Genomic DNA, 20,879 nt, shown 5'->3' on the forward strand with positions numbered 1-20,879 from the left:
AACCACAGTAACTCACCCCCGCGACAATAGTAAAGACAACTATTCCCTGTCTCAATAAACAAATAACCAAAATCGTGTAAAAATCGTAATTTTCCTGCGGCTTTTACTGCTCAAAATATTTGGAATATGACAGAAACTGAGTTACTGGTTCATTCACCCCCATTAATCCCCTTTGACTACATCTGAAGGGCTACCCAAAGGCATAAAGACATGCTTGAAGACACTGGGGAGTAGTATATGGACATTTTCCACCGAAGAAAGCCGAAAGCCGCATGCCGTTGAGATGGCTTGGTTTTTGGTGAGGCAATCCAGGGTACAGTAAAGTTCTTCACTCCTTGAGCGGCGACCTCGCTTCACCATTGGCAGGTGAGTAATAACATATTCCCTCGTATTCCCCGGGACTATCTCAACGTGAATATGTGCATGAGCAACGACGCCCATGACACTACTTGGTGAGAGTAAATGTATGCCAACGGGTTTGCGTTTCATTTGGGGTATAATAAATTCTTCAATATTTTACGCTTCTATGTCGGGTATTTTATCTGCATACTCGTGGTGGTATTGATTATGGGAAGTGCTGGGGGCGCATGATGGCTCTATTTGGTGAAATGCGTTGTAACTCATTTTGTTGAAGGGCGGGGCAGAATGGTTATTGTGGATCGATAAATTAGATTCTGTACGCGGAGAAAAGAGCCACAATACAGATAACTCTATCGATATTCGTAATTACGACGAATTACTATAATTTCGTGAGCCCTACTATGTCATAGTAATGAGTACTATACCATCACGCATGTGGTAATCATTGTTACATACTAAAGTAACACTTATGGAAATTATTATGGAAAAATTATAAAATCATAAATATGATAACCGCTATCATATGTTTAATAGTTACCACTATATGTAGTTGCATTTACGATATCCACCAGGCTAAAGCCACCCACAATAATTCGTCATAATTGCGACAGCGAATAGTGGTACTATTCGATTTACTATGGTCGCATGGTATGTTACTATGGATCAATGTAATTTCTACTGCTCTACATGATAAAAATTACTATAAAGGTCTACACAAAAAATCACTTGCCATATTCACATAGTAAAATCTACTATGTTATAGTAATCTCGATCCCTTACAACGTGTGATCTGTCGTACGTTCGATTCAAATGAAATTTCAATTTATTTTCAAAATGTTCAAATGTTATTCGATGAGACTCGGAAAGAAACACCCAACAACGTTATCCCAAATTGCTCTCATTCGTAGCCAATTCACCATTTTCCTGGGCAATTTAAAACTTGAGGATCGCGTTATCAACTTTAAGTTGATTTCAACTTCCGCATCTGGACCACTCGGGCACATCTACAAATAAAATACGAGTGGAAAAGTTGGATACAAGTGGTTGTTAAGCATCAAACAACGTCTGGAGACGGGAGTTCATAAATACATCTGAACGCTAATGGCCAGGGGGTAGGGGCGGGGAGGGAAGGGGGGGTCCTTATCCGTCGACAGGATGACTTCCTCCTTTCCTCCCCTTTCCACACCCCCCGGTTACGGTGGAGATTGTATGGCAATGGGCCACCACTGCCACCAGAATTATCCGCTGAGATGATGATAAGGCTTAATTACGCGGAGACATTGTGAGGGGGAGGGGGGTGGAGGGGGTAATGTTGAGGATTTCGGCGGTCTGTGTGTGAGGGGGATGACAGTTGGGGCGTGTTGGTTGTCCTGTCGTTAGGGGGCTGTACCGGATCTGTTAGATGACAAATTCGGGAGAAATTGATAAACAAATGAGGTGAATCGGCGTAAGATTGTTTAGATTGAACGAACAGGTCATTAGTTCAATGTTTCTGGGGATGTGAACGTCGAGATGAGATTATTTTAATTGAATAGGAGATGTGGATTTAGGAGGTTTTAGGATGATAATTTTTTTTAAATTAGTGGTTGAAGAAATGGATCGACTCCTTCGAAAAGAGATTTCGAGTTGTTGGAAAGGGTTTGAATTTAGTGGAATTTTGTGCTCAACTTCGCGAAAATTGTTATTTTATGGAAGATTTGGGCTTCTGGGGGAAGTTTGGTTTTTGCGTAAATGTAAATAATTATTGAAAAAATCGTAATTGCAAGGAAAAAATTTTTTTTGCATCAAAAACTATTTTATTCTGTTTTATGATGAATGGAAATTCGAGGAATTCTACGTATATAATCACGTAAACGATAAATACTTTTATGAAACCGTTTTTCACACCTTCCACCATGTTTTTTACGTTTGAAGTCGTTTCGTGAGGTAGATTAGCCCTAAATTACGATTAGAGGAATGTAGTTTACGACAATTGTAAAGGGAATTTACGATTTCGTTGTCGTAAATGATGATGATAAATGTATTTTTATAAAAAATTGCTCTCCATGCAGAACCGGATATCAGTTTTCAATTAACCAGCTCGCAATACGTTCCATTAAAATATTTTTTTATTTTGAAAACGAACTTCGGCCCAATTACTCAGCCATTGAATTAATCTCCCGAATTCGTCGGCCCTGTAATGGAATGTAATTCAATGCTCAACTTTTTCCTCCAATTTTTATTTTCATTTCGTTGAAATTTTCAATTAATCTGATAGAATTGACACGAGTCGGTGAAAAATCGCCTCCAGCAATATTTGTATCAAATAATCAGCAACGTTAGTTTTTATGTGTGTTATCTACACGATGTGGCGGGGTAATTAATCTAATGGAAGCGATAACTCGCTATTGTCCTGGGGTTAATTCCGTCGAACTCCATTAAATTGATAATGTTTTTCCGTTAGAAAGCACTCGACGTTCGATAGAACAATCGATAAATTAATTTTCGCTCAGAATTCAACTGCAATTTGACTAATTGTTTACTATCATCATTCTAACATATACTCTATGATTCTCCCCTAATTTCATATTTGAAAAAATATATTTTTCAAACTAAATGATTATTTCGCAAAAATTTTTCGATTGTGGAAACTCATTTCCAGTCGATTTCGATTTAATTTCAAAGCTCCCTAATTGACTTTTAATTGAAGATTGTGTTCCAATTTACCGGGTAAATCAGGGTTTAATGGGATAGCGTTTAGTCAATGTCACTTACAATTTTGAGATGGAATTTCATCAATATGGTTCACACGTGTGCATTCGAAAAGCAATAGTGTAGGTAGAAATCGCTTGGCAATACAGCAAACACGTTTATCCATCGGTGCACAACGTTCAGTTCGTCAATTCATCATTATGTTTACGTACCACTCATCTGCAAGCTCACTCCGATACATTTCGAATGTTAAATCAAACTGTTTCGAAGGGAATGACAGAAAAAAATTGGGGTGAAAAATGGTGGATATGGGAGGGCAATTGGAGCACAATTTTTCATTAATCTTTTTCGACTGAAGTAGACGTTAATTATCATTCCTATCAACATTTTTTTAATACTGAGGTATGAACGTATGGATTATCTATAAATGGTTATCTATAATCGTTTAGGCGAACATTCCATTCGAATTTTGCTGGGGGAACATCCGGGGAAAATGAAACGCGGGGGCAAAATGCGAATTATATTACATTAAATTATTATATCGTTGCAATTTAATTATTATGTTATTCTAATATAATTAGAGGTGAGGTTCGAGTGATGTAACCAATTGTCAGATTGTTTTCTATTAAAATGCGGTTAATAAATAATTATTCCGTGAAGTGAAGGAATAATTTTTTTCAAAATTACTCTTCAACTCTCCATAAAAATTCAATTTCTGTCTTAAAATCAATTCTCAATCAATCTTAGAATTATTTAATATAATTAGGTGATTGTAATGAGAGGAATGTATGTGAGAAATAATTTTTTCTTCGATAAAAATATGGGGACATACCTCTTCGTATAATATTCTGGATGGGAAATCTCGATTTCTCCAGTGAAAACGTCCGGTGATGCGAGAAGAAAATCCAATTTCCTGAGGGCGCGTGGATCTAATTCTTTTTCCTCATCTGTGTGACATATATCATCACTTCTTCTGAAATAAAATTCCATTGGATTACCTATTGATTATGATAATTTAATCGACGAGAACTGCCAGGATTGGCTGTGAAAATCAATGCTACCATTCGTCATTATTATCGCTGGGGAATTGAGGATTTGCATGAATTTTGGGGCCATTACTGGGGATCGGCTTGATGAATTGATGAACAATGCAAATTATTAATCAGGTAGATAAATTATTTGTAACTCAATTATTCGTATTGCGGGATATTTAATTGCGTTTATTGATTTTTGCCTGATGAATATTTCATTTATTTCTTTTATTACCTCCGAAATCATCCGATATTGATGGAACGTTTGAGGTAAACGATGCCAAATATTTAATTACGAAGTAACTAAAAGAGTGATAATTAAGGTCGCTGTCGGGTAAAATATTTACTCGACAATTGTTGCTCAATATTTTATGGTGAATCGCCAAACAAATTAACTCATTTGATTCATCAAATCATTTGACAAACGATTTGATGAATAAAAATTAATCTAATTTGCACGAAACGTCGCATAAACATTTTTTTACGAAGCACTTTCTTTAACCAAAACGATTCATTCGATCCACCCCCCCCCCCATCCCCCTAAAATTCTTTCAAATATTTATCTCCCAATCGCTTGTCCCCCTCCTGGCGACTTCTCATTTCCACCCGATTAACTCCCCCTCCAAAAAAAAAGTGACCACGCAATGCAGCATGAAATCTCCCTCCCCTCCTTCCCTCAGGGTGCAACAGGGCCAAAAAGCTTGCGACCGCCTCTCAGTTGCATCTTGTGATGTCACTGTAAATATTCCTAGACACATGTACATGAACTCTTTGCGTCTGGCACCAAAAATACGACATAGGTGAAACTGAATTTCCGATAATCGAGTACCGTCTGCTGCACGAGTCCCTGGCATTGCACATCAGCACCCCTAGCCCCTCCCGCCCCTCCTGGAAATGCAAAATCCCTCGGTGAGGGTAGGGGTGGTTTTCTGTCTCTCTCGAAACGACGACTCGTCAAAGTTCCATTCGCATGACGTGGGCGTTCACTCACCGACGCTTTTTACTTTTACTCTCCAATTCTTTCCGGCTCTGTACCTCTGTACAGTCAACTTGTGTACACAAGAGCTACTCGCCTCGATGGCACGCTTTGTTCGTCTACTTGACGATAAAACGTAAAAGAACAAATGTACTAGAGGAAAGAGAGGAAAATAAATTATTTCATCAATTTTTTTTTTAGTTAATTTTCTGAGAAAAATAAATAATAAATTGTAGGAAATCTGACTCAAGTAGAATAAACCTCGTTAGGTCAGACTGATATATCGCTTTGAATCTGTCCGAATCTGATTTTTTTCGGACCGATTTCTGGTTTTACAACATTTTTTATTGAATAAACAGTAAAATACTAGAATATTGTCGGACTGAAAATGGAATAATGAATAATTTAATTTCATTTTTCGAGTGAAATCGCTAGAGGCATGTGGACGAATGGAGTTGACGGATAATATTCGAGTAGACGAACATCAAAAGAATTTCATAACACGAAAATTGTTTGATCATAAAAATCTCCATTCAATTATTTCCATAACATCAATTCTCACCTAATTTATTTTAAAAATTCTATCTTCAATTCCTCCATCGGAACAAACAACCCATTTACCCCCTCCCTAAACCCCCCACTCCCTGAAAACTAAACATACGAGTTCCCAACTTTCGATAAAAATTTTGTTAAATCGAATAGAAAAATTTTAATTCAAAATTTTCATTCCATTCACCTCCACCACATCTCCCCATTCCCTCAATTCCTTATCAAATAAAAGAATACAATAGTCGACTATTCTCCTCATTCCCAAAACTTCACTCCTTAAATCTCGAAGAACTTCTCTCAGCCCATAAACAAACTCAAAATTCAATATTCGGAGAGGCAAATGAAAAACGTCAGTGGCAAATGCCCTGAGAAAAGCGAAATTTCCCACTTCTAAAATCACAAGTGGAGAAATAAATAAAACGAGAAGAGCCCGGGATGAGAGGAAAACGCTGGGAGAACTAGTGACTTTATTCAGACATTCGTAAGAAGTCAGATTTTCCTCGATTTTCCATGGAATAGGTAAGAGGGAGGGAGACACGGTGGGTCTTGAGTTTTTCTCTCTGTGGCAGAACCGACAAACGTACTCTTTATTATGGTAATTCAATTCGAGGGGTCCTGGGGGGGGGGGGGAGAGATGCTGATATCTGCAATCCGCTTTCAATTCGCATTGAAATAGCCTAGCGTGTCTTGCCCCACCTCTCGTCGGCTATTTTGTAGCTATGATACTGGAAGAAATGAATTGCAGGTCCTGGCAAGTGATAAAAGCTGAGGTTAATTAATAATAATGATTACAAAATTCTAAAATATAAATTATTTTATCTAAATTATTTTAGTGATCATTACTATGCTATAGTAAGTACTAATCATCAGGATGCGACAATAGTATACTTTTAAGTCATTGTCATGTCATTGAAGGATATTAATTATTGTTAGAATTGTCTTCTACGTAAAATTATTTCCCCCACAAGATATTGCACTTGAAAAATTGTGTCTATCTTTAATTATTAAAGAAAAATAGAGACAATGGGGAGGATAAAGGGTACGGAATAAAGGATCATCACAATGGCCTAACGACTCAATATACTTGCATTGTGGACTGTAAAAAGCTGGTCTTTATGACGACGATAATGAGGTAAGACGGATAAATATACTCCGCATTTATCTTACGATGTTTGTAGCCCTCCCTCCCCCTTCTGCCCCTCCTCAGTGAAAGGAACCGAGTCCTTGAAAAGATTCTACCCCAGTCATCCTCGAGAATATCCCCAACTCTCCAGCCTCTTAAAACTCTCTCTCCCTCGAGTGCAAGGGAATAACGTTTGTTGAGTTAACGAAATTTATCAGACAATTGTCTCTTCCATATGAATTATCACGTGAATATCTCGGAACTCGTTTTCCCTAGTCGGAAGAGTGAATGAACTTGGGGGAATCGCGCGGTAAATATTTTTCCCAGATGAAGGTCCGTCAGAAATCATCAAAAAATCGGTAAATTTTACTCCAGAAGAGTCCAGAGTTCGAGGAAGAGACGTTGAGGTTTGGAGTTCGGGGTGAACGGACGCATGGAAAAAATTTGAGGCAAAAATTAGACCTCCGGGGGGAGGAACGAGGGGTGGGGTTAGTTTTACCCCACAAATTACCCTTCCAAGTCTAATTTTTCCAACAAAACTTGACCGGAAAAGTAGTTGATTGCCATTTCGTCCCACGTTTCACCCTCTGGAGGTTTAATTCTGATGCTCAACTCTTTTTCCTGTGGCAACAAGCTTAAGTTGAAGGGCGCACTTCGATACGAAGTGATGTATAGTACATATACATGTACTATATGTATGTAGTATAATATATATAGTATATGTAATAGAGTAACTGTAAATATAAGTGTATTTAAAATGATTAAGAACACGTGTTTGTGAAATTTTCTCCTGATAATTCTTTTCAATTATCCAACAACCAAATAAATATATACATTCCCCTGGTAAACTACCACCCCCTAGTCAGTTTGTTCGATGCAATCTCATCATTTCGTTACGTCACGTGTGCGTTCCCTTTGCATTTGCTAAAAGAGACGTCGTGAGCACACGAGTGAAGATATCAAAAAGAACACAAACCCAGCAAAGAGGAGAACAGGGGGTAAAATGGAATGAAACTCAGCGGTGACTTTTAATTATGCCGCTCTGTGCCTTTTCGTTTGCTGTAACCCCCATCAACCCCCTCACCCTGGCACATCTCAGCGGTATGATGATAACATTGAGAAGCGCTGCTTCCCGCAGCAGGCGTGCGTTTCCATTCAAAGGCGAAGAAAAGAAAGGGAAAAAATGAAAAATAAAAAATCTGTTTTGCCGGGTGGGGGAGTGGGTAGGGGGTGGATAGGGTGTGTGCAGACCAGAGCCGTTGATGGTAGAGGGTACGAGTCCAATGCAGAGATGGAGAGGAAGCCGGTGGTGAACTGAAGGGAAAAAGACTCACCCTCATTAGGAGAGCCAGACTTCTAGACCCTCAAATGAGATATCCCACCCCCCTTTCAGTCTGTAGTCCTCTAGTATGCGATTCTCATGCCCTTATGCAAACCCTAAAAACGTAACTTTGTTGCTTTGATTCATTGTATTTTTTTTTTAGACGGCGGGATAAAAATGCGAGAAAAAGTTGAAAATTGTTTTTATGATTTTCTGGGAGTTATTGATTGCTTTGTTTGCAGTGGGAAAATATATAATATAAAATATAGGAAATATGATATATAATATATAAATATAGTGGATAATAATATAATGACAATCGTTTTTTATTCGTATACCAAAATATCGAAAATTTATATTTAAAAATTTGTTGTAAATTCTTGTGAGAAAAATATTTAATTGAGAGTTTTTTTTGGGGTGTAGAATAATTTTGAGTGATCCGCAGGAAAAATATGAGGTCATAGAATATTTCATGTGAAAAATTTCGTTTTGATTCGAAGGCATCAAATGAATTGAGGAAATTTCATAGCGATCACTGTACTTTAAATAACAGAAAGGTTTATTCTGTTTTTTCTCGTGGAAATTTTTACATCGTGAATGGTGATGGGATATTTTTCATGGCCTTTATGTCTAAAGGATGTTTATAATACAACATTCCTGGTGCGATTACTCGGAACATTTGTCTGATACTAAAGAAAATGCGAGTACCGTGAAATATGTATATATTGTTGTTATTTCCTTGGGCTTTTCTCACAGCAGTTTTACCCCTACAACTTTCCCTAATAGTCACATTACCTATTTGTGTACCCAAAGCCGTGGTAAAGTTTTACGGAAGACAGTGGGTGCTATTTGTGATCATTTGTCTGGGAGATTGCGAGAATGAAGGTGAATAATATTGGAGAATTCGAGTTTAACTTGAGAATTTTCGGGGAGAAAATTTTACGTTTGGAGAAATACCTGAGGAGTTTTCGCTACAAATATTATTCAAAAATTGTATCATTCAGTAATTATGCAGTTACACTTAGAGGAAATAGAGAGAAGATAATTAAAGCAATTATGGACCCTTAACTATTCAAATTTAACTCCAAAAAAATTGAAGAAAGCGACGAATTTTTTACTCAATTTTTTTTTCGAGTGAAGACAGAAGAAAAAATTACGGTAATTTCAGACGAAAGTGAAAGTATCGCCATAATTACCATATATTATATTATTATATATAATGTATAATATGTTCACAACAATCTTTCCTCATCAAAGATCCCTCAAAATTCATATTCAATTTTTATTCTGTATATTTTATAAACAAAAATAGTAATACCTTCATCCACTGAAACAGTTCAATCCAAATTAATTCACCCATGAATTTTGTAAACATGGAAAACGCAAATCCCAGACGAGTGTAATTGGGCTCGTTAAACGGATGTAAATGAAATTCAAACTTGGGCGCCTACCAGTACGTGTACACAAAACATGTGAATTCAATGCTAATTTCATTAGAAACACTCCTAGCGCCTCAAAAACTTTTCTCCTCGCGTGTGTACATCATCGACTGTTTCTGTAAAATTCCCAAGTGATTGAACAACTCGTTATCACGCGAATAAAATTATAATACTCGAAAAACCATCCGGAGAATTAATTTCGACACTCGCTGTTGAACTATTTTGACGTAGATCCAGAGCGAACAACAATAAATTCACAAATTGACATCTGACTGTCGATTTAAATCGAATAAATCGGCGTTGAATGGTGGAACGAAAAAAATAAATGATAATAACTCGTGTCGTCGTGAATTTCGACAATATCTCCCCTTTTATTCGAACCTCCCCCATTTCCTCGGTTCCCAGGTTGTCACAATCCATGCGAATGCAAATGAGACGACTGGGGCTTCCACCATTTCAGTATTTTTTTTTCTCTCTCTCTCGTGAAGTGCTAAACCACGAAAGGCACAACCCCAACTACGACTCAACCTTTTTACCCCGGGGGAAAAAAAATGTTCCACACAGATCCGCAAAAAGCCGGTTGAAAATGAGTCATAATACATGAGTGAAAAACAGGGAAAAGAAATGCGAGAGGAGTTGGTAGTTGTGTGAAAAACAAAACGGATGTTTGGGGGAGAGAAAGGGTGAAGTATCAAAAGCATCAAACGAATGGTGGATTCTGTGCTTGGATTGATCAAAAAGAACGAAATTGAAAAATTTTCATTTGCGTGGACAGAACTGGTCTATCTATTTGTTAAGTTATGGGGGAAGATTTTTTTTTATTGGGATTTTACGTGGAGGGAGGAAATATTTTGGAAAAATTGGGCAGAATAATCGACATCGAGTTACGTAATTTTTATAGAATGTTCGGTATTTTTCACTTTCATCTGATCTCTCACCTCCCCCATTTTTACTGAACTATTTCCCTCAACAAACATTTACAAATTCATTTCATTCATGTTCATTTGTAACATTTACAAATTCATTTGTAAATGTTTGAAAGACTGCAATTTTCATCACAGTAAATAAATAATAAATAAAAGATTAAACAAATAAACAAGCTTTCAGTCAATAGGAAAAACAGTAGAAATTTTTTTCTCAGTGCACAGTAGTTTAAAATATTATTAAATAATTTTTTTTCAACAATTCCTTCTGTACCGAGTGAGTTGCACTCAATACCCTTGAATCCCATTCAATTTGTTGTTTCCAAATGCTGAATACACCGATAATTTCGTGATTGCTGTGCGTACACTATCCTCCGTGTTTCGAAAGCTGAATGAGAAATTTTGAAAACCCAGATTTACCGAAACTGTTCAAATATACCATTGGCATTTTGGGTCATTGTTATTCCGGTTCGACTGCCCCGGGATTTAAAGGTTTGCAATTGTTCATTCGTCCGAGGCCTTCGAACTTCCACCTCCATTTACCAGTTGAGCTTGCAACACTCGGCAAAAATATTGAATTACAACTAATTATCATGAATTATTTACACACGTATGATAATCCCATCCCGACTCAGTGTGAGTGTGACCTAAATCAAATTTGCGGGTATCGACTGCTTATGACGAGATTTTAAATATTTTGTGGACTTTAAATATTTGGCGGCCGCGGATAAATTAATCGAGGGGTGAAATTCGTGGGGTTTAGTTGATAACGCCTGGTTAATCAACGGGGAATGTTGACGGTGCAATAAAACCAATAGACGAGAAATTTATGAATTACAGGGAGAGAATTATTCAGAGAATTATTCAGTAAAAATTACGGAAGTCAAGTTCGCGAATTACCGGAGGGCGGGGGAAATTTAACGGATTTTATCGCAATTTTCTGTAGCAGTTCCGCAAAATTTTTTGTACTAACAATTCACTGCGGAATTATGGAAACAATACGCTAAACAAAAAGAATAAATCCAACGAATTCGTCCTGTCCGATTCCCATTTTTCATTTGATCGTTCTGTTGATCTGTATCAAGATTAATTCCACGTTTGACAATTCACATATTGTGATTTTTTATTACGACTCGATAATAAAGCTCCGCAGACAAAGTCCTGATCCTCTTCAACTCCAATATGAACAGAGTTGAGCGAAAAATCCCCTCCAACTCAATTAACTTTATCTCGTATAAAGCGGATCGAAGAAAAGCAGAGTCGAACCCCCCGGAGCGATATTTCATCCATAACATTCGATGAGTATTAGTACGACTGACGCGGGACTACACTTTGAAAATACGTTACCTAATACAAATACAGAAGGTACTTTTACGAACGTCTGGATGGGTTGACTAGATTCAACAGAAGAATTCAGCTCTTCATATTTATTCTTCAATTTTTCGCCATTTTAATTTAATCCCAATCGATTTTGGTTTTTTTTTCTCCAGCTGAGACGATCCGGGGGAACTAATAACGGGAGATGTTTACATTGAAATGAGAAAATTTGATCTTCATCAAGAAATCAGCATTTTTTGCTCTGAGTACGAGTTACTAGAGAGAAATGTAATTTTTAGGACATTTTGATAAAATGTCCTATCGATTCGTCTGAAATTCAAACGAATTTCTATTTTATTCAAACGTTCCCTAGAGCTTGAGAAATGTCTACAAAGGATGTGGGAAAGTTTCGTCATTCGTTTCTAATGTGAAAGCATTATTCTGCACGAACGAATAAACTAATGAATGGAAACTGAGAGACGAAAAGAATTTTCTGATAAAAAATTCTACCAAAAAACTCGAAATTTAAAAATTGGTTGAATGAAAATAATCGTCGTTACGTTTACAACAGATTTCCAAAAAATCACTAATATTTTCCCAACGTAAAAAAAAATTTTATGCAATAAAAACTGAAAACTGAATGAAATTTCTAAAAATTGACTGATTCAACCGAATAAAAAAAAACATTTTCCTGCATTTCTGAGTCAATAAATGTGATTTGATTTTCCACTTTGACGATTCGTTATTCCACTCTGACGTAACTCCGATATGATTCGCCCAAAACCGCGCACACCACACGGGGCCATGATTTGTGATAAAAATTCGACGTAACAGATGAGTGATGAAGTGCCTTTTTTTCTCTCGTGTTTCTGCCTCTCCACATGTCGTTCCCCCCAGAAAAAAATGTTACATATCATCCCCCAAAAGGAGAGAAACACCGACACAAAGAAAAACATCTGTTGACATTGTTCCCAGGGGTTCGTAAAAATGTCGAAAGAGAAATAAAAATCAAGTCAAAACTCTCCAAAAGGCCGACGTTTTTTAAAAAACAAAAAAGATTTTCATATGCGACCGAATTTTTTCGACAATTTGTGAGAACCACACGTGAAAAACATCCCCCTAATTGACGTGAAAATTATATAATTCAAGTGATAAGATCGGCAATAAATTCTCAAGTCGATACCGCAGCCAGAAATATTCGCTAAAAAATATTAGCGAAAAATATAGAAGATAATTTCTTAAGATCCATCCATTTATATCCTATCGTTGTGATTTACGTGAATGGCTTTGGCCCAGCGCCTTCTCCACGATAACTCGATAATCCCACGTCTGATCGAGAGGACTACGAATATATATTTTCAATTCAATTTTGCCATCCTCCCCCATACATTCACCCCCGAATCATATTCAATAGGGATAAAATATCCAGCTCTAGATGATCCCCTGTCTACTCAGGATCGTTTTAAAAAATTAATGTAACACGATATTATCTAAAACCAGAAAATAGTTCATTGGATTTGCAACGGTGTCGAGAGAATGCGCCCTTTAAGGGAGCACAGGGAGCGGAAGAGAAACGTTGACGGGATGTAAGTGCCTTTGCGTCTCTCGGCTTCTACCGTAAACGGTTTCTCTCGCCGAAGATGACATTCAAATTGGGTTATGCAAAATTGATTTTACATGGAATAAGTCTTGCTCGTTGCTGTCTACTAGACGTATCGATTGATGGTGGAGATGAAAATATCATTCTGGTGGGAGAGGGATAAAAATGAGTAAAAAATATACCGCAGGATAAAAAATTATAATACGAATTTTTACGAAGAGATAAATTCAACAAAAATCACAATTTTGTATTCTGCGGCATTTTAATAATTTATTAAAAATCGTTTCGACTTAATAGTTGAAGCGTTAACTATTAATGTGAATAAATTGATAGATGACATATTTATTAGAAACTGATCATTTAAATTTTTGAATTTAAAAAGTAAAATTTCGTATTGAAAAACGCAAAAACGACGCAAATTGCAAAAATTTATATCTCACCTTCGGGACAGACGATTTCAATAAAAAAGTGATCGTTTTGCAGCTGTTTTGTTAAACTAATTAACATAAAAATTTAAACAAAAGTGTAATAAATCTGGTACGCGATAACAACCTTGAAGAAGAAAAAGTTCACTGTCCTCGTTTGACAGTTCAATACGGAAATGGGCGAGGGCATTTGCCATGTTACAATATTACTCAACAATGATTAAAAACGCCAACTGAAAAAATATACCTCTCGCATAAAAGAAGTATTGAGGTTAATTAACGTTTACTCTGCAAGCCTCATCTCAATTGAATTATATTACAGCACCCAAGAGAATAATAGCGTTACAACGACCTTGTTTTCGCCCGGCAATGCCCCTAGAAGCGTGTAATTAGGGGCAAAAGAGAGGGTGCGAGGGGATCGTTTAAGGGTGAAAGAGAGGTGAACTGCAATTTGTTGAATCAACGAAAAATTTCCCTCGGCCCCAAATCCGCGTCCCTGTGGAGCCCCACCATCCGAATAACATGATACCGTGCCAGAGCTCGATGTTACGATACTGCATAAATCACGAATTGGTTTTAACGAACAAATTTCGATCTAGGGCACTGGGGGAGGTGTTTGATTCTACTCTCGTTATAAATAATTATTACTGGTGGACATGGGAATGAGATCTGTGTGTTAATCGGGGTATTTATCGCCACTTTGATGTGCAATTGGGAAAATAATTGGAACGATGATTTTTTTTGGAACTACTTGATGACAAAACGTTGACAGAGGGTGAGATTAAAAAATAAATATTATTTTGGGGCGTCTTTTAGATAGTCCTATTTGTTTATAATTATATTCTTTTTTTCTTAATGTCGGTATTGATGAAAATTTCGTAATTGGACGCGAAAAATTCCGTCAAATTTTTAACTAAAATGACGATTTCTTCCAATTCCAAACGTGAATTCTCGCTCAGGAACTTCTTCTACTCAAATTCAGAGAATATTACCAGGAAATAAATCCTATGAAGTGAAGCAAAATTAAATATACAATAAACTATGCACGATAGCACAAAATTATGTGGAAAAATCCTTTTGTTGAAGGTACGATTACGGGAGTTTTTCACGATTTTTTTCAAACACTTCTCCTCACGTACGGTAATTATTCCCGAGCACAACGACAGTTGTTCCCCGAGTTCCTTCATCCCCATGTGCAATATGCCCTCGTTACACCCGATCTCAATGGCCTTATGCAATAGACCAAGAAAGAACAACAGAGAAAGCAATAACCGAGAGTTTGTGCGAGGAAGGGCCTCCGGTAAGACCAACGCCTCCAACTGTCGTACGAAATAACGTTCACTTTCCACCTATATATTTATTCAGTGATGTCTCACGTGACGCTGGAGTACATTCTGGGGTGCTCACAGAGCTTTAATAAACCAACTCCCTTACGTTTTTACGTGTCGTAAATCTCCCACCCAGAAGTAGGTGCATCATTTCATTTTCGTGAAACGAGAAAACACGAGTTTCCTCTCAAGACGGGAAAATCCATCGGGGTTTTTCTTCATTGCATCATGACTTTTTCATTTTTATTGAAAAATCTTGCACCACCTGTCGGCCGTGAGAGAGAAATCTGTGATTTATTTTATATTTACACGGATTTGAACGGACTTTGGTGTATTTTTTGGAAAATAACAGATTTTTCCCGCACTTTTCACAATTTTGGGGGAAATTTTCGATAAAATGCGCAGGACCAACTGTATATATCATAGCATATGATATAATATATAATATAGTGTGCAATATGGCACATAGTATAGTATATATATATGGTATAGTGAGAGAGTAATTCGCACGAGTCATAAATAAATTATTTATCACTCCATCGATCCGAATCGAGAAAAACTGTGAAGTCGTTCAATAATCGATCCTCTCATGGTACCAGAAACTAATATAATAATGACAAATAAAAATCGAATTGTCCTTTTTTAAGGCAGGAAAATAGTTCAAGTATCCTCTCCGAGAAATATTAAATTCTCGATCACTAATTTCTGAATTCAATATCATCTCATGAAAAATCGGAAAGTTCAATTTTCCTGACACTATTGATCAACTAATTCTCCCCGTGATCACTCGCAGAGACACTCCAATCAATTTTCCCCCATCTTCCCTAGAAAACTAGTAATTGACACAGGTGCAACCGAGTATGACGAATCGGTGGGCTTTACCCCTCCGTCCAAAATTTATCGTTCTCCTGATGGATTGACGATTGTTAACATGACACAATTGATCGATCGATGAAGAAATCACCCCTGATTGTTGAATTTTTTTATTATTTTTTCCCCAGGATACAATGCTCCAACAGTGGAGGTAGAGCCCCGGGAAAAGGCAATCGTAAAAGTTGGCGACCGACTGGCAGTGATGTGCAGAATCGGCGTGCCATTGGCAGGATGTAGGGTGGAGATACCTGGGGTACCGTCCATTATTCTCAAACCGAACCAACCGTCCGACGACGGCATCAGCTACGATGGACTTGGGTATGAGAGTGGACAGTGTGGTGTCACCATTGACAATGTCAAGGACAGTTTTCACGGGGATTTCAAGTGCGCACTTCAACCTGTGGACAGCAGGAGTGAGACCATTGGAACACTCAAGATCATCGTCGCCAGTGAGTATTGTCTTAATTCGATTATCAATTTTGTGCTGATTGTGAGGGATAAAACGATCAGAAATTCGGTCTCAAACAAACTAAAATAATCTCCAATAAATTATTTTAACAAATTTATGTAGAATTGATGTTGTTATCTCTCTGAAACGTGAAATATCTTCAGGGAAAACGAACATTTAAGATGAATTTCTCTGAACAAATAGCTTCACTTTACTAATTAATTCCTCCTCCCACAGACGTCTCATTAACAATTCACACCCAAGAAGTTTATTGTCATTGAAAATAACAATACATTTCCAAACTCCCCCGGGGAAGTCAAAACCTCGTATTATTTTAATGAGTGCATAACTGTTCGAATGAACTTTCCAGAGCCACCGCCAAACAGGCCAGAGCTCATCTTGAGTCAGGCACCTGGAGAGAGATACAAGAAAGGAGACAGAATTGAGATGAGCTGTAGCGCCCTGGCTGGACGACCCAGTGCCACCGTCAGCCTCTTCCTCAGTAAGTTTCCACACTTCAGTCAACCAGTCACCCCTAAAGTTTAATTTCAACTTGCCAAGCGTCTAATTCAATACGATTTCCTTCCAGACAATGAGACACTCTCACGACACAATTCCCGTTCCGGTTACAACACTAACGAAGATTCGATGTCCGTGGTTAATGCATCTCGTATTCTCGATTGGAGCGATAATGGAAAATGGGTTCGTTGTGTCGCCGAACACATTGCATTGGATGTGCCCATGGAAGTTCAGAGGCAGCTGCAAGTTTTGTGTGAGTAGATCGATTGAATCGATTTTTTATAATTCCAGATTCAATATATCAGATAAAAACCGACGAAGTCGTAATCTCGAGCTAAAAAAATTATCCACAAATATTTTTTCAATGATTTCAGACCCACCCCAGGAACAACCAACAATCGAACGTTTCGGTTACGTAATCGGCCGTCCAGGAATCATAAACGCAACGGTTTACGCAAATCCAAAGCCAAATTTCGTCTGGAAAGTAGGTGATGAGGAAATTACTGAAGGAAGAACTGATCAAAGCCAACGTCTGCAAACCACAACAGCAAGGGAAACGGTAAATGCAAGAAACGAGTCTAATTCACGATTCCCGAAGGATATTACGTATTCCTGGAAGCAATTTAATAGAGAAATTTATCTCGTTGGCTATTCGGTAACAGTTGGAGACTGGAAACAAATGTAATAATTCCCTAGTTCTGGAGTACATGGAGGTTGGAGTCCTCAATTTAGAGGGACTTTGTGCTGGTGCACAAGTGAATCGTAATTTGAGTTTTGTTGGAAATCCTTTGACTGGGGAAAAGGGCGAATTTAACTGGAGTGGAGTCTTTGGTGCATTCCATTCAATGTCGTTTTAGTTCTGTATATTTGAAGATTTAGAAGATTGAAGTGTCTTCGGATAATGAAATTTTCAATTCTACTGAGGATAAAGAGAAAAATGTTTGATTCTTTCCTTTTCGAATAAATATTTAATATTAAATCACTAATGAGTGGATAGAATAGAATTTAAAGATTCAATTTTCATTTGGTTCCGGAGCTTCCATTCCAAAGGAAAATAACTCACGTGAAGGAAAAAAATAAAAACTCCACATTTAACTCGTCATAATTAATTAATTTTTTGGGTACGCAGAGACCAGGACAGTGGTACGTAGAGTTGAAAATCGACAGTGTCCAGAAGACCGACACCGAGAAATTTTACGTACTGGAAGCACGAAATCCCGAGGGTACAACAAAATACCACTTCCGACTCTCCACATCACCCGAACCCGAAGGTAATTTTTTCAACATTTTTTTGCACAAATTCATCAGAAATCTGTGTGAAGTGCTTTGTAAAATTACCATGAAAACACGTACACCATCGAACATTTTTCCTTCACAAACTACTCCATCACCATCAACACGCCATATCAGCATTAACTCTGTGATCACGTGACATCACGAATTTTCATTTTTTGGTAAATTGTCTAACGCTAAATATCTTCACCGCATGCTCTCACGCAGGAGCGCTCGTACACCTCTATGGTAAGCTCTCCGACATTTCGCACGCACTAGGTAAATGTTATTTCTGCATTATTTCAATTTAAAATGAACAATATAATAATAGAATGGAATAAAAAATTTCTTGTGCATAAAACCAAAAGCTTCCAACACTGTTGAATGTTTCCAGAGGCAATTACTTGTGCCAATTATGAATTAATTAAATAATAATTCATTGCAAATGAATCCGTTGAAAATCTGCAATTGTTCATAAAATTTAATTTTTAACGGTGTTGGATCAACGAATTTTTGGTTCTAAGCACCTGATATCAATATCGAATATACACCTAGAAAAAAAAATTGATTCTGCTGAAAATATATTCATTTTTAACTCCGTACAAATAAATAATTTCTTATGAGTGTTTTAAAGTAAAAAATTTGCGCAGATTATTCATTTTCTGGGCAGAGTAATTTTTTTTTTCTTGGTAGAAAGGCTATCACATTAATAACAAGCAAAACCTCATTGGAGTATTCCCTCTATAATTCAAGTTCTCCTATTCCCGAATGATATCAGTGGAAAATTATTTCAAAAATCCAGTGGCTCGGGGGCAAAATCCTAGCATTACTGTGCCCTCATACCCATAATCGGATACTGCGGACAGAATCTCGGAAAAGATGAGAAGGGAAAATGGAGAATAAACTCATTAAAAAGTTATTCGTCATTCAGAAAACTCGATGGGAATCTGCATCTCAGTTTTAACAAAAAAAAAATAATAAAGTTGATACCATGAAGTTATTCGGATGAAAAAGTTTCAATGGCTTTAGTGAATTCAACGCTTATGTGCCAGATATTATTCGTATTAACATTTATGGGAATTTTAATCGGTTTCGATTGTTATCGTTATCTCTCTGAATATTTCTTACGAATTTTACTCATCTCGCGGATTCATTCCCACCATAAAATTCCATTCGATGGTTATTCACTCACACTGATAATGAATTCAAATATCTGACGTATCATTATTTCTCCCAGGTTTGGATCTCGACGCGGGCTTCATAATTGGAATCGTCGTTGGAATTTTGGTGCTCCTTCTTCTCATTTCCCTCATTATTTTTGCCCGCGCGACTGGTCGTTGGTGCTTCGCAGGTGAGTCTCATCACAACAATAATAATTAAACATATTTTTAATTTTATTGAAAAGGGAGAAAAGAGGAAAAAAAAAACCCTTCCAATTATCTCCCAACTGTTCCCCCGAACGATCCCCCTGGCATTATCCCGCATCCCCCCTTCCCCTCCAAAAAAATACGTTTGGAAAAGTCAGTCGAGCCAATTCCCATTAAAAAAAATCCAAACATCCATATGGAAAATCCCCGCAGCAATAAAAAAAAATCAATGCACTCCCTAAAAATATTCGCGTTGATTACCAAATGCGAAAAAAAAATTAACGGTCATCATTATTTTGGTAAGTCATGTGTAAACAAAAAAAACAAATACTGTCTTGTATGTTGTGCGGCTACAACGAAAATAGGACAGCATGCAAGTCGGGCCAAGTAAAGATTACGGAGACACGACACCATAAACCATGCGTATCCGTACTCTAGGCATGAAACTGTCCAGGGGTAAGTCAGCCTCGACAGACGATGATGAAAACAGCCCCCATTGCGTTATCCCACATCACAATGTTTCGTCATTCATTTCCTGGACTATTGATAGATGATTTTTCATGATTTTTCCCACAACGAACGAAAAAAAAATTCTTCCAGGAATGAAGATCCCGTTGATAATATTTTTATCATAAAAAAATCAACTGGAGACTTTATGATGAATAATATTTTAATGTTAATATTATTAATATTAAGATATTATTTTATATTCGGGCGTGAACTTGATTTTGGAAAGCATTCATTAAGGTTGTTGTCGTGCCCACCTCATTGAATACAATCAAAAAAAAATTAAACGATTGACTGCTTTGCTTTCGAAAAATAATCACAGGAAGTTCTTCATAAATTTACATAATTAAGAATATTACAATGGAAAAAATATATATTTACAGAGACTGTCCCACGACCACAACCTTGCCTCGATGTCATTCATAATATCATTAGTTTTCAGCCCCGAAAATGATCGTAATCATTCCGTCATTTCCCTCCCCCAGCATGGCCACTAGTGTAACCCCTCAGTGCTGTTTACATAAAATAAATAGAACTTTAGATTCAAATTTACCGAACCCGCATGGAAACGTTGTTGCATGCATCGACTCCCTGCTTTCCTATATATTTCACTAGAGGAGTAATCGTATGAGGAATAGATGAAGAATCCACCACGAGTTGTCATTCGTTGTGTTTTCAAAATTAATAAATGTGACAAGCAACCCTTAACGATCGGCGAAGGCAAGTGTGGTTGAGCTTTCAAACGATGAAATTCATCGCTGTCATGATAAAAATCCACTCATCGCATTTCTTTCATAATTATTTGCGAAA

General features: G+C 37.2%; 2 protein-coding genes across 7 annotated transcripts in view; one reads left to right on the forward strand and one right to left on the reverse strand.

Moving 5' to 3' along the window:
* Positions 1-20,879, forward strand: part of LOC135168071 (fasciclin-3) — a 216,957-nt gene that overhangs the window by 186,919 nt on the left and 9,159 nt on the right. For all 4 annotated transcript variants that reach the window (XM_064131926.1, XM_064131928.1, XM_064131929.1 and 1 more), the window contains exons 2-7: positions 16,085-16,405; positions 16,775-16,906; positions 16,994-17,176; positions 17,298-17,482; positions 18,053-18,194; positions 19,433-19,546. In XM_064131926.1, coding sequence (XP_063987996.1) covers positions 16,085-16,405; positions 16,775-16,906; positions 16,994-17,176; positions 17,298-17,482; positions 18,053-18,194; positions 19,433-19,546 — 1,077 coding nt within the window. The remainder of the gene's footprint in view (positions 1-16,084; positions 16,406-16,774; positions 16,907-16,993; positions 17,177-17,297; positions 17,483-18,052; positions 18,195-19,432; positions 19,547-20,879) is intronic.
* LOC135168076 (uncharacterized) overlaps positions 1-20,879 on the reverse strand; it is a 137,319-nt gene that overhangs the window by 94,069 nt on the left and 22,371 nt on the right. For all 3 annotated transcript variants that reach the window (XR_010299980.1, XM_064131945.1, XM_064131944.1), the window contains exon 3: positions 3,884-4,024. Coding sequence is in view for 2 of the 3 variants with exons in the window: in XM_064131945.1 (XP_063988015.1) it covers positions 3,884-4,024 (141 nt within the window). In the remaining variant the exon portion in view is untranslated. The remainder of the gene's footprint in view (positions 1-3,883; positions 4,025-20,879) is intronic.

This window comes from Diachasmimorpha longicaudata, chromosome 12 (genome assembly GCF_034640455.1).
Source record: "Diachasmimorpha longicaudata isolate KC_UGA_2023 chromosome 12, iyDiaLong2, whole genome shotgun sequence".
NCBI classification, from domain to species: domain Eukaryota; kingdom Metazoa; phylum Arthropoda; class Insecta; order Hymenoptera; family Braconidae; genus Diachasmimorpha; species Diachasmimorpha longicaudata.